The sequence below is a fragment of the Larus michahellis genome, chromosome 2 (assembly GCF_964199755.1).
Source record: "Larus michahellis chromosome 2, bLarMic1.1, whole genome shotgun sequence".
Classification (NCBI taxonomy): Eukaryota; Metazoa; Chordata; class Aves; order Charadriiformes; family Laridae; genus Larus; species Larus michahellis.
In genome coordinates this window covers 119,742,175-119,755,051 of record NC_133897.1, presented here as the reverse complement: position 1 = coordinate 119,755,051, position 12,877 = coordinate 119,742,175, and the positions used below count along the sequence as shown (strand labels likewise).

Sequence of the window (12,877 nt, the reverse complement as noted above, 5' to 3'; positions counted from 1 at the left end):
CAGAGAGGCATGGGGTGATGGCTCATCAGCCAACCACATTGCCCCTGAGCCCTGGCAGCTCTTCTCTGGGGGTTCCAGGGTAGGCTGGAGGGGGAGTGTGGAGCTTACCCTGTGCTGCGCTCAAAGCAAAGAAGCTGGAGGCACCGGCACGATTTGTCTTCCCCTGAAGCATCGTCCTCCAGCTGGGAACAAACCTCTCCCTCCATGGCAGCCTCTGCCCCTTCCATCTTTAGACTTTGACATAGATATGTTGAGCGTAGTTGGGGTTTTATTTTGTTTTTTTTTGAAGATGAGACAAATGATTCAGTTATGAAAACACCACCATTTGCAAGTCAGCTTTGATCACACCACGTAGGCTTTTCCTTACAGGAATAGAGCAGTAGTACTTCAACACCAGATACCATCATTCACTTACCACACACACTATTCTTGCTTTTGTGTGCAGCGTAAACATTTATAACTGTCTTTATCAGAACTACTTCAGTTCTGAATTGGGTTTTTTTTATTGTCTTTTTCAAAGTATATAGTATTGCTTTCAAGAATATTTTAGAGACTGTAAGGTTTGAAGTCCCTTAAACTTGAAAACTACAGTTCTGCAATTGTATGACATTACTCCAGCTGGCCTACTTGCACAAGATGCTTAAGATAAACTCCCCTTTAATCTCAGTCTTAAATATGTATATTTATATTCAGGAACACATTGCAACCTATCAGGAATGGGGTGAAATCAGACTAAGTCTGAAGAAGTAACTCGAAACTTCACAAACTCTGTGAAACACAGAGGCTTAGAAACTATTTTTATGTGATGTCTTCATCACTCCCTGGATTAATTGGGAACAATAAAATGCTGAGATTCTTTGGCAGAGGCATATGCTGACTTCCAGCCCCAGCTGCCCAGGCCTCCAATAGCTGAAGCCACCCTCACTTACAGGCAGCTACGGAACATCCACGTAGAAGTACACCTTCCTGCTACCAATGTAGTTCAGTCGTCACCGTGGCTGCATGTCCACCACAGTCTTCTTGCCGTGAGAAGAGACATTACAACATGCCATGCACATGGCATCCCTTTGGGGACCGATTAAATTCCAAAAGGCTCCAGGGGCAAAAAAAGCAGAAGGGGAAAGATAATTTGCTTTACTTTTAAGAATCATTACACTTAAAATGAAAAATTATTTTTTAAGACCATTAAGCCTAAAACAAAAAAGAAAACAAAAGCCTTTATTAGCCTAACCTTGTGCTTCTGTCCCTGGAATTCATTAGAAAACATATCCCGCCCTCTCCCTCAACCCTACAAAACACATACAAACCAGCTTCACTGCAGTAAACATGTCAAAAACGGGCAGCTGCTGAACATTTGGTCACTGTCTTGACGCAGCATTGCAATAAGACCCCCACTCCTCTCTCTTTACAGCTGATGTTGATGGGGAGCCATAGTAAAGACCAAGGACAAGAGGCAGAGCCATGAATTACATACCGAGGGGCTTTGAGTTGGCATCAGCATGAGGTGGAGGGGACTAGGTGGGTTGAGTCCCTCTTGGTGGAATACCAGGATGCTGAGAAGCAGGGAGTGCCTGGGCACCATCGCTCGTTTACCCCATGCAATTCAAGCTGAGAAAGCATGCGGTTGACACAAGACGCCCTGCAGGAGTGAGCACTGCTGCTGGAGGGCAGTGCTGGCAGAAAACCCACCCGTACAAAGGATGAGATGACACTTGATGGATGGTATGAAAAAGATGCGCTTTATAGAAACAGAATCGATGCATCTTTGACCACACAGTTCCCAAGACAATGCCAGAAACACAGGTCCCTACCATCACTTATTTTCCCCAACACATTTTCTACCTCGTAACCAGTCAAAGGATTTTTCAAATCAGGCAGTATCTCACCAGGGCTTTGGAGCAAAAGAAAAAAAGGATATCATAGTCTTGTTGCATTCTAGACATCTCGGGGATTTTTCTGAGAACCATAATTAAGACAAATGAATTTAAACACTCAATCTCCATAATGGACTCAACAGATCCCCATTAAGCAATGCGGGCAGGCATCCAAATTACCCTGCTGAAGCCAGAAAATCATCTTTTCATCAAGTTTTGTTCCATTAAAAAGTGTGAGATTAAATGTCCAAACATTGTGTGAGCAGTTAAAAGCACAGGATAAGGAGAAGACAGGCAGATAACATCAAGGGATACCCGAGGATACTGGCTGAGTAACTACTGCCAGATTTTCCTAAACATGATTAGGAAAGAGCAAGAGGCAACTATGTTGAGTCAAATCTTTCTTTAACAGACAGTTTTGTAGCACACAAGTTAGGGCAGAAAGATCACTGCAGCAAGTGAAAGACAGTAAGAGTAGTATATGCACTTTATTAAAATATAACATAGGGACATAGGGAAGCTGCATCTAGTGTTGCTTCCTTTCTAGGGGCCAGTTTTACTATAACTGGTGTCTCTGACTAAAAAAAGGATACAAACAGGACCTGTGATACCCAGGTCTGTATCTTGAAAACAGATGATTTTTCTCCCTTGAAGAGAGAAGTATGTAATGGCAATTCAAGAGGAGCAGGGTCAACTTGTGCCATATGCTGGACCCACAAACTAGCGGGTTTCCCCTCAACCCGACCTACTTCATCTGCTGGAGGATGCTGCTGTTCCATCATGACACAGGAGTCCAACACATGTTCTGTTCAAAATTCATTCCTCAAGAAGGGCATTGAGAGGGGACAATCTCCAGGCAAGCGGCAAATGGATGTTCATGCTCCTTCTCCCCCCTTTCCGATTTTTACATATGCTAAGAATTGCAGTACAAAGAGTTCTAAAAACCTGTGTATAAAGATCAAATTGCTATGAAAACGTCTCAGAACTTGTAAAATAGTCTTTGTTGCTGCTGGCCTTTTTAATAATAAAAATAGGGTTTAAAGTCTGGTCTTGCAGCAAGCAGGAATCTCTAGGGTGACACAATAACCATTTTAGTTAATCTGACCTGCAGCACAAATCAAGAAGTAAGGTATGTTTTAAAGTCCTCCCTTATAGTGAAATGGCATTTGCAGCATGGCTGTAATCACACAAAATGAAAGGTTTTAAAATTGACCTCTCTGTTCTTCACTCAATCCTCTACTGAGAAAAAGATTTCTTCTCCTGCTCACAGAATTCTCTCTCACTTACGTCTCATACTCCGCATTTCAGACAATATGCAAAATCTATTTTTACTACTATACCAATGACATTTTTGTGGCATTTTAATATTAAAAATTAAATTTCAAGTTGCATAAGGAGACAAGAAGTACTTCAGCTATGAGATGCTGAGATTTTTTTAAAGCAATACTGCAAGTTGGTTTTAAACCCTTCCAGTTATGAAGTAGAGATCTGGTTGTTAGCATTACCAGAGCTCCGATAATTCAAGTTATGCAAATCTTGCAAGATTTTCCCTAAACACTGCAAAGAAGAATCCTTCAAACACAACTGAAGAAAGGAAAAAGTATACCGTAGTACAAATAAAAACTAATTCACACCAGCTAATCCATGGTGTGTACAGCAGCAGGTGGCTGTATTACCCAAGAGGGGTAAACGGAAGAGCCACCTAACTGAGCACACGTTCACCTTCAAAAAGGAGGAATGAAACCCCTCACGGCTGGTCACAAAGTACCCACAAAAGCAGAACAGGGTATTTGGTATAAGCTTTCATAGACGATAAAGCACATGAAACTTTTACTCTCTAGATCCTCAAGGACAGTTTTACCAGGGAAGACTTCTCTAAAGGTAGAGACAAGAAATTAAGCATCTGTGTTAGGCAGGGCTCACAGAGCTCTAACAGCTCTGAGGTTAAAGAAAAGCCAAACAGGTGACACTTGTCCACCACGATGCTGGCAGATGACACGCGTCTCAAGAAATTCATACCACTGCCCACTCCTGCAGGAGCTTCAAATATGTAAAGTACTAGGAAATAAATAAAGAGAGAATTCTTTTCTCCACATCTTAGATTTAAGTGCTAGGAATTATGTTTAGAAAAAAAACCAAACACCCAAAATAGTCTTGGCAATGCAATAACAAATAAATACAGCCGTACGGATGTAAATGAGTTCAGAAGAAATGCTGGTAAGACAGATGGGGAAGCTAAACACCAGAATTCTGGACTTGGTTACAGTTAATATAAGGGCAAGTCTAACAAGCATAAAATACCGGGTTTAATATCAAGAAAAAAGTGGGGATGTCTCCACATATGACATTGTAGGCTGACTGAGTATGGGACAGATTAAATAAATATTTAAAGTAACAGAAGAACTGGCAGGAAAGGAAACCAGGGAAGGCTGAAGACAAGTTAATGTATGCCTAAGGGTTATGTGTGCTACCCAGCAATAAGTACATCAGGAGTAATAAAAGCACTAAAGCAGATGAACAAGAATTTGTATAAGACTTGCGGGGGGGGAAAAATAGCAATGAATACAAGCATATAAAAGAGACAGAAGCCCCCGATTCAGGTTCCACAAAATCAATTAACGAATATTAAAATTCAAAAAGTCAAAGCAACCGTTTACTTTTTTGTAGCTTGCATCAGTGAAAAAGGAACCTGAACATCCACATGGGTCCTCGCTATTGCACTTTACTGTACATTTTTAAAGAACTGAATGTTGAGGTATCTTTTAAGTGGGGCCACTTATCCCACTGAACTAACTTTTCTTTTGTGTTTCTATCCATTCTTTATTCTGACCATCTTTTTCAAAGTTTCACTGGGTCTCATTGTGTCCTCCATTTAGCGCTTAGGAAGTTTTCTACTGCTCCCAGTTGCTTCTCCCTTCATTGTCTTTTGGAAAAAAAGAACTCCAATTTTTTCCGCATTCCCTTAAAGCATTTTAAGGAACTTGTGACGAAAATGAAAAATAAACCTTAAAAATCTGTTTTCAATCCCAAGCCTCTCGCACTGGTTGTCATAAAGCTCAATGAGCATTACTGCCTCCAGCCTCTACCTTTTCTATACAAAATTTTCTGCCCTACAGGTTGAATGCGGCTGAATAGCAGACTCCTCATAGGGGGACGTTCTCTGAGGAAAACTGACATTTGAAGGCTGCATATTTAAACATTTATCATCCTCTCCTCTTGCCTATAATGCAATTTCTCTTCTTGCAATTGCTGCCTTTCAAACTGTTTTAATTAGCCATACAATTAGTTTCCACTGACTTTTCCCTTCGTTGTAATTTAGATTTAACAGCAGAAAGGCAGAATAGCATGCACTGGTTTGATATGAAGTCCTAACTTGTAATAGGGCTGTATGTAATACTGTAGGTTTCTTTCAGGTAAATATTCCACATACACGCTTCAGTGGTAGAACAGCCCCTACCGTGGCCGTGTCCCCCAAGACCAGGTGCCTTGTTGTCTAGAACTAAAGGGGGCAATAAGATATTTTGGAGAACAACAGAAATTTTTTCTAGGATAGCCATGAAGTAATCTACCCATAGGAAAAAAAAAAAATCCTTCAGTTGATATTTGACATTCTTTAATAGATAAACAACTAGGTCCCCACAGAATCGAAGAAAAAAGTCCAAGGTGCGGTGACTTAAGACTCCTAATTTTACCCTTTCTTGTTAAGAATTACCCAAGTGTGGAGCGTGTATTTCCTTTTACGAGGTTTTTGTTTTGTTTAACAATTATTGATGCATGTCTGTGTAGTCTAGAACACCTGGAGCATGCCATTTCTCCTGTGCAGCCTCATCAGCTTGCCTTACTTGGAGGCCCAGAGAAGTTCCTGAGTGTCAAGTATCCAGCACCAAGCTCTCCTTATGTGTGTTTTCAGATACAGCCCACGCTACTTTTGTTGCACGGCCAAGAAAAGGCTAGAGCACAGCACACCAACGCAATATATTCTGTAGTTTTTGTTTCAGATGCTATCGTGTGTGAGAAGACTGCTCAGTGACCACAAGCAGACCTGCTTTATCAGAACAGGACAGTGTCCAGCCCTTGCAAGACATTACTTTAAAACCAATTACAGTTCTTCCAAACACATGATATTTTGAATGATTTTCAGCTGCTGTAACACTGCATATCCATTCAGTCACTCTTGAGGTCTCAAAGCTAGAGAACGTTTAAGACCCATCTTCCACCTGCAGGTTTCTCCATCTCATCGTACAGTCCACCCAACACTCGTTCTTGGCACAGAACTCTGGCTCTCCATTATCATCTTTTTGTTGTACTTTTAGTCCTAAAATTTCCTCTATTAGCAAGTTTTTAATCCAAGGCCATACTTTCAGCTGGTTACATGTCCATTATATAGTCTCTCAGAAACCTAGAAAAGGCTACTTGAAAATCCAAGAACAGGCTTAATGGAGTTTGGGGTGAGGGGGGCTTTTTTTTTTTTTCCACTAGATACAGTTGCTATCATCTTCCAGCCAGATGGTTTCAGGGTATCTGACACAGTATCTCAGTTGCTCTTTTCTTATGCTCCTTCAAAACACCAAGATGAATGCCACATAAACAGGGTATTGATTCATTCTTCAGTTTGCTCAATATTCTAACGCTTTGCAGGATTTCCATCCCTGACTTTCTGTAAGACTCGTAACACACCACATCTCTGATGACAGCCCTTTGCTATTTGTAGGGCTACACTGCAGGTAACAAAATTTATATCTGTTTAATAATCATGCTTTTTTTTTTTTCCAAACCATGGAGAAGCAGGTAAGAAACACTACAGAACAATAAAGATAATATAAATCAGATAATTAAGCAGAAGCTCTCCGAATGTCACTAAAGGCTCATAAAAAGTCAATTGATCGCGATGAGATCTTATTTTGCTCGCAGCATCTTGTTTGCTTTTTTGAGAGGTTATGGTTAACTAGGGAGCTACCTTGTCCCCTGACACAAGAGTGGTCTTAAAGAATTTGAACCATTAGGTCCAGAAGACTAAATACAGAAGCAGCACAAGAGGGGTGCGTGTGTGGGGAAAGAGTAAAAGAACAGCTTGAAAATGTGGGTTGGAGACATTAGGGAGAGCAGCAGACAAAGAATCAGGTTACAGTTACTTGTTATCTGAGAATGAGAGAGAAAATAAGGGAGTTAGGATGGACACATGAAAGGAAAAAAAAAAAAGATGATATTTGAAAAAAGATGCTACGAACAACTAAATTTCAGTCATTACTATATAGCACCCAGGAACTCACTGGAATCATGCAGCAACTTTTCCCCCCCCACCCCCAATGTTTTTGATAGGGTTTGGTTTGTCTCTACAAAAAAACCTAGGGTTTACTATTTTCCTCCCAGTCAGCTTACGCTAAAGGTATTGAATTTTCTCAGCATCCCATCTGCTGCTGTCTTGTGACATCCGTGTCAAAATCATAACAGTAAAATGCACAAGTGCGTCAAACAGCCAGGAACAAGGGACTGGGAAGACCCGTGCAGTGGTAAGTGAAGGGAGCTGCTGGAAGAGCAAGGAACGGGGCAGGCAAGTCTGCTGTCCATCAGGTGCTTGCTCCACACGTTCCTTCCCCTAGTTCAAGATGCAGCTGCTCACCTTTATCCACCGACAGACGCTGCAAGGAGCCACAAGGTAAGAGCAGAGATGAAGGCAGGTACTACGGAGTAAGCAAAGAAGCTGTCCGTATGTGCTCAACCCCAGGCAGCAGTCTTGCACACATACAATCTGAAAGATTTGCCCAGCCTCAGCCTTAAGCTTCCTGAAGCCATACTGCAAGCACACTCATTTTTGAGGATGAGAGACAGAAGTACAAAAGATCAGGGTTTATGGTTTAAATTTACAGTACACACTGCTTAATACTGACATTTTTACAGGTCTTCTGGGATGCACTGTTCATATGGCGTGCTTGCACATTTGACAGCATCCTACACCTACTCAATTTAAGTAAGTTCATTTCAGAAAAGGGATGAAGCCAGAGATAAACTATAAATACAGCTAGAAAAATTGCACCAACTGAACATTTTCTTTGTAACTGGAAGCATAGTTGAAAGTAGAACAGGAAATAGCAGAGAGCACCTAAAAAAAGTTATGGTTTAAAAGGTCCTCACATCAGGGACAATGCAAGGACTGTATCCTCTCAGGTTGAAGCGGCAGATAAGGCTGAATGAAAAGCAGCGGTAATTTACCCAGACTTCAGGAATGTCACTATACAAAGAGCTGGCCCATGAGGTGAACAAGGACAAAATTCTTGAGCGCACAAAGGAGCGGCTTGGGGCAAGCCTTGCAGCTGTCTCAGAAGGAATGCGGACTTTCTGTAGGTATTAAAATCTGCTGAAACAGGTGAAAGAGGGAAGTAAATAAAGACTTAATTCACGGCAAGCTGCATAGACTAAGAATATAGGAAAGTAAATGACTTAGCATAGGCGAAGTTTGAGGCAATAGGTCATGCAAAGAGGGATGAAAAGGTCACAGCAATTATGTATAGCCTTTTGGATAAAAGAATCCACTGCCGAGTCTCTGGATGTACTTCCAGCAATGTTAAGATGTTGCCTCCAGCTGCTGGATGACAGCACATCCTGGATTTATAAGTATTCATTGTTAGGATGTACACTCTGCATTTTGGGAAACATTGCTTTAGAACATGCTCCAGTGTTATTACCCCACACCCTCTCCCTTCTCCAGGGGGTCATCATCAACACATAAAAGACAGCTTTTAGGAAGGAAGGCCCATATTCATTCTTACAAAACGTTAAGGGGATCAGATCAGGCTTTCCTGTGAATACTCAACCAGAGTGGCCTGAAAAGGATCTGATTCCAGCTGACAGAGGTATCAAAATTCCCCGAGTGTGGTTTCTTAGGAGCAGGCTACGCTCACAATACAAGACAGACAGACAATGGTAAGCCTTTTCAGGCTTTCATCCCAGTATACACCATGCTTCTGTGTTACCAGTTTCAGCCTTGGGATATTTGTTGATATTTATTTTGCTCTTATTCCAGCTCTACTCACATTTGCATTTTTTAATGCATATATGTGCTGACCATTTATGTCCGAACTGTCAATAAAGTGCAAAAACTGACCAGCTGCATTTGGGCTCATTTCCACTTGAGACTCCAGTCTCGCAGATAAGAAAGCATCCCTGGCACGGGAGATGGGTTTCCCATGCGGCACATGATGCCTGGAGAAGTTCTCTCTGCCTCATTCTCTGAAGAACAAAGCAGCAGGACAAAGGGCAAGGCAATACCAACACAAAGATCTGTGTTGTCCCACAATGCATATCTGCCTCCTCTTCTTTTGGTGAAGCAGTTGGAGACGGTCACTCTAGGAACAGCACAGCATGGAGAAACGTGCAGGACAAGCGCGACAAAGAATGTGTTAGTCTGGCACAAGATAAGATGCACTGGAGGAGATGAACTCAAGCACTTAGTAGAACACCAGGCGCTGAACTTAGATGCCTTCTCCGCTCTGTTGGCTCCTTTTTTGTACACCTATGTGTCACTTTTTAAAAAAGATCTCATAAACAATACCAACCAAACTAAAAAAAGACCCAAAACACATACCTAGCTTCTTACTGTTAAAAATATCCAGATCACAGAATACTTTTCCAAGATCCTACACATTATTGTTCAAAGGAAAACAGAAAAGAAACTGCATGAATGAATCACTTGGCAGTGTTTTATTAAGAGAAAGAACCTCTAGAAACGACCAGATGATGCAGAGGTAAAGCCACCTACAAAACAAGACAAATTAGCATCACCCACTGATTGTTGATGCTGGTGGCACTAGAGGCAAACTGGGAAGGGCTCTAGGGCAACTTTGTACTCACAGATTGTAAGCATAAAGAAGGAGTTATAAGCAGAAAGAAAGAATTAAGAGACAGATAGTAAAGCAAGTTCCTTCTCTGTCCTCTTATTTTACAAATTTCTTCTACTACGGTGCAAATCCAGAGCATTGATTCTAATACTATTTTACTGGATTTCCATTTGTTTTGCCTGGGCTCCTACATTAATCCAAACAATAAGGGCCTTTAAAGCATTCATAAATAACCTGCTGCTGCTGCTGCTGGCACCTAGGAGCCAAGTGCAGCAATGTTAAGCAACAACAAATTTCATAGTTCAAGAGGCACAGTTAAGGAAAAAGGTTGCTCAGAAAATCACTCTCATTTAGCACAAAGATCCTTAAAAATTGCATGAAATCAGTCAAGTAACTATAGAAACCGATTTCTTCAGCTCTGTATCACACGTCTCACACCTCAATTGTCTTTATTATCGTCTGCTGTCAGATCCTTAATCAGAAATGTGAACAGGCTTGATGATTTATTCAGCAGGGAAAAGAATCTGTAGGTCAAGTGAAAAATTTCACACACACATACACACGCACACACATCTTCAACCTTAGGTACTTTCATTTCATTCTGTTCCCAGTAGCTCTGGGGGCAACTCCAGTGAGATCCAATATTAAGGCTCAATTAAAATAAGCTCCAATTAGTGGAGCTTTTTTCTCTCAGGCTAGAAAAGTCAGGAAATGGATATTGGGAAATGTAAAAAGTCAGCTACTGAGAGGAGGCTGCAGACATAAATGAACTTATTTGTTGATTTCTACAGTTGCTATGCAGAGGCCTCTGGGAGTAAAAGCTTAACCAGTCTAAGCTATAAACTAAAACCCCTGCAGCTAAACATGAACTGTGTGAAACAAGGGCTCCATTCCAGAACAGAAAACTGCTGGGCCCAGAAAATTAAAAGCCAGAGGCGTTTTCCATTTAAAACTAAATCCCAGTACCGCCTCCCAGCCAAAGAATTATAAGCAGTATCAGATTTACAAAACGAACAATTACCCTGGAAAAATGTAGCCTATTGTACAGTCCCAGATGCTAAATCTCAAAGTTTCTTTTTTTTTTTTTTTTCTAATCCCACATTATATTCCTACGAAGCGTACTGCTGCCCGTTTACAAAGGACCGTTTCTAGACAGGACTGAAACTACAAAAATAAAATGTTAAAAAAGAGAGCTCATAATTCATTGACCTCATTTGAAGCACTGCCCTTGCCTGTGGCAGTTCCTGTCCTTCCCCAAGGCCTCTGCAAATGGTATGCAGCAGCAAAATAAACCCTGACCTAATTGCCAGGACAGGGCTGCCAACCTTCCCTCAACACACAAAGGCAAGCATGGTAACAGGAAAGTCCTACCTCTTTCACTTTCTGCTTTAACTGCAGTTGCTCTGGATCATCTTTACTGGAACGGCTCTATCAAAGGAAGAGGAAAAAGATTGAATAGAAATTACTGGCATCCAAACAGCATCGTATCCGTTAAATATTTAATAAATGACAATTTTCTCTGGTGATTGAAAGATTTAGCTCCAGGGGTGAATGCCTCAATCCAGACTGGCTTCCCTCCCCCTCCACGCACACACGCACAACCCCCCTCCTCATCTGGGCCGGCTGCCTCTGCTCTAGCCTGAAGCAAGATTAAGCTGAAAATGATGCTAACGCTGTCAGTCAGGTCCAGTCTAGGCATGATGTTGTTCATGTCAGCAGCAGACACTTAAAAAGGACAGGAAGTATAGAAAAGAAAGGGAGTCGTACTCGTGTAAGTACAACACGATTCTTTCAAGTCTAGATTAGATTTTCACCCATGGGGCTCCAGAACTCAGTTTAAAACAAAACCAAAAAACCCCAACAAACAGAAGATGATCAAGTCACATCTGATGGAGCAACATCTACTGATTTTCCTTTCTTTCTTTTGTTTTTTGTTTTTTTTTTTTTTTCCCCCCCTTCCGTTCTTGAGGGGAGGGAAGGGGGAAGATGGGTACTTATTCTGTTCTAGCAGGGGTTTGCAGATGCAAGGGTACCAGCTCCAAGGCTAGCCCTCTGATCTGACTACAGAAAAACACATCTGGCAGGGTGGTGGATCTCACCAGGCTCCAGCTTGAACAAGCACAACTAAACCGTATTTTCAAACTGTGCCATACACGGAGATATGGAGAAAGACACACCACTTTTACAGCCAGAAATAGAGCCAGGATGGACATTTACAGCTATGTGAATACTTCTTTCATTTCATTTTGGCTGGTAGGAATAATCTCAAAAGAAGTTCACCCCACCACACATCTGAAAGGACTCCTGGTATTTGGTTTGTTTTTTTTTAAAAAGCTAAAATCCTCTTCTGTATAGCCTAGGCTATCCTAAACATTATGGATTTCCAGTTACAGGCTTAATGGTTACATTTAAAGCAGAAATAGGAGAAACCTGAAGATGTTCACCAGTTTAAGGGACAACCCTACTTGTGAAGTTCTTACCTTGACTGCTCGAAGCAACATTTCACGTTCCTCTTCAGCCTTTCTCTGCTTTTCTAGGTGATCAAGCTTTTCAAGAAATTTCAGCTGTGCTCTGGTGTCACTAGATACGATGTACCTATCACTCCCCTGGAAAGAGAAGTTTGTTATAGACAAGCAAACTTTCATATACACCACTAGAGCTAATAAACCCAATGGGATCAATCTGGAAAGAACACCACTATTTTTTCAAAGCTGAAAAATGCAGGCTGTTTTAGAAAAGACTTCAGGTGGTAGACAGTCATCATCACATCTCCTCTCCACTGAAGCATGTTCCCTGGCATCTCTGACTAGTAAGACGCTATTGAACAAGTGACATGAACAACATCTAGTCTATATTGACTACAACACCAACAAAGTCTTTAAGTCTACAATTTTGTTTTGAACAGCAATTCTGCATGTTTACTGGATACGTACAAGACTGTCTTCTGGACAGGTTAAGAGGAAAAAAAAAAACTAAAAAAAACCTCAAAAAACCGCAAAGCAGCAGAACATGTTATCCTTCCCCCTTTAAATAAATTTTAAATTTTAATTTAAATTTAATTTAAAAATTTAAATTTAAATTTAAATTTTAAATTTTAAATTAAAATGGTGAAGAAAAAACAAAATTTGACATTTTAAGTTTCTAGTCGTTAGTGTTCTAGTTTCAGCC

The 12,877-nt window shown here is 41.0% G+C and overlaps 1 protein-coding gene across 2 annotated transcripts in view; it reads right to left on the bottom strand.

The window, feature by feature from the left end:
- Nucleotides 1-12,877, bottom strand: part of TAF4B (TATA-box binding protein associated factor 4b) — a 75,499-nt gene that overhangs the window by 13,734 nt on the left and 48,888 nt on the right. For both annotated transcript variants that reach the window (XM_074576878.1, XM_074576877.1), the window contains exons 12-13: nucleotides 12,190-12,315; nucleotides 11,081-11,137 (exon numbers count right to left, since the gene is read on the bottom strand). In XM_074576878.1, coding sequence (XP_074432979.1) covers nucleotides 11,081-11,137; nucleotides 12,190-12,315 — 183 coding nt within the window. The remainder of the gene's footprint in view (nucleotides 1-11,080; nucleotides 11,138-12,189; nucleotides 12,316-12,877) is intronic.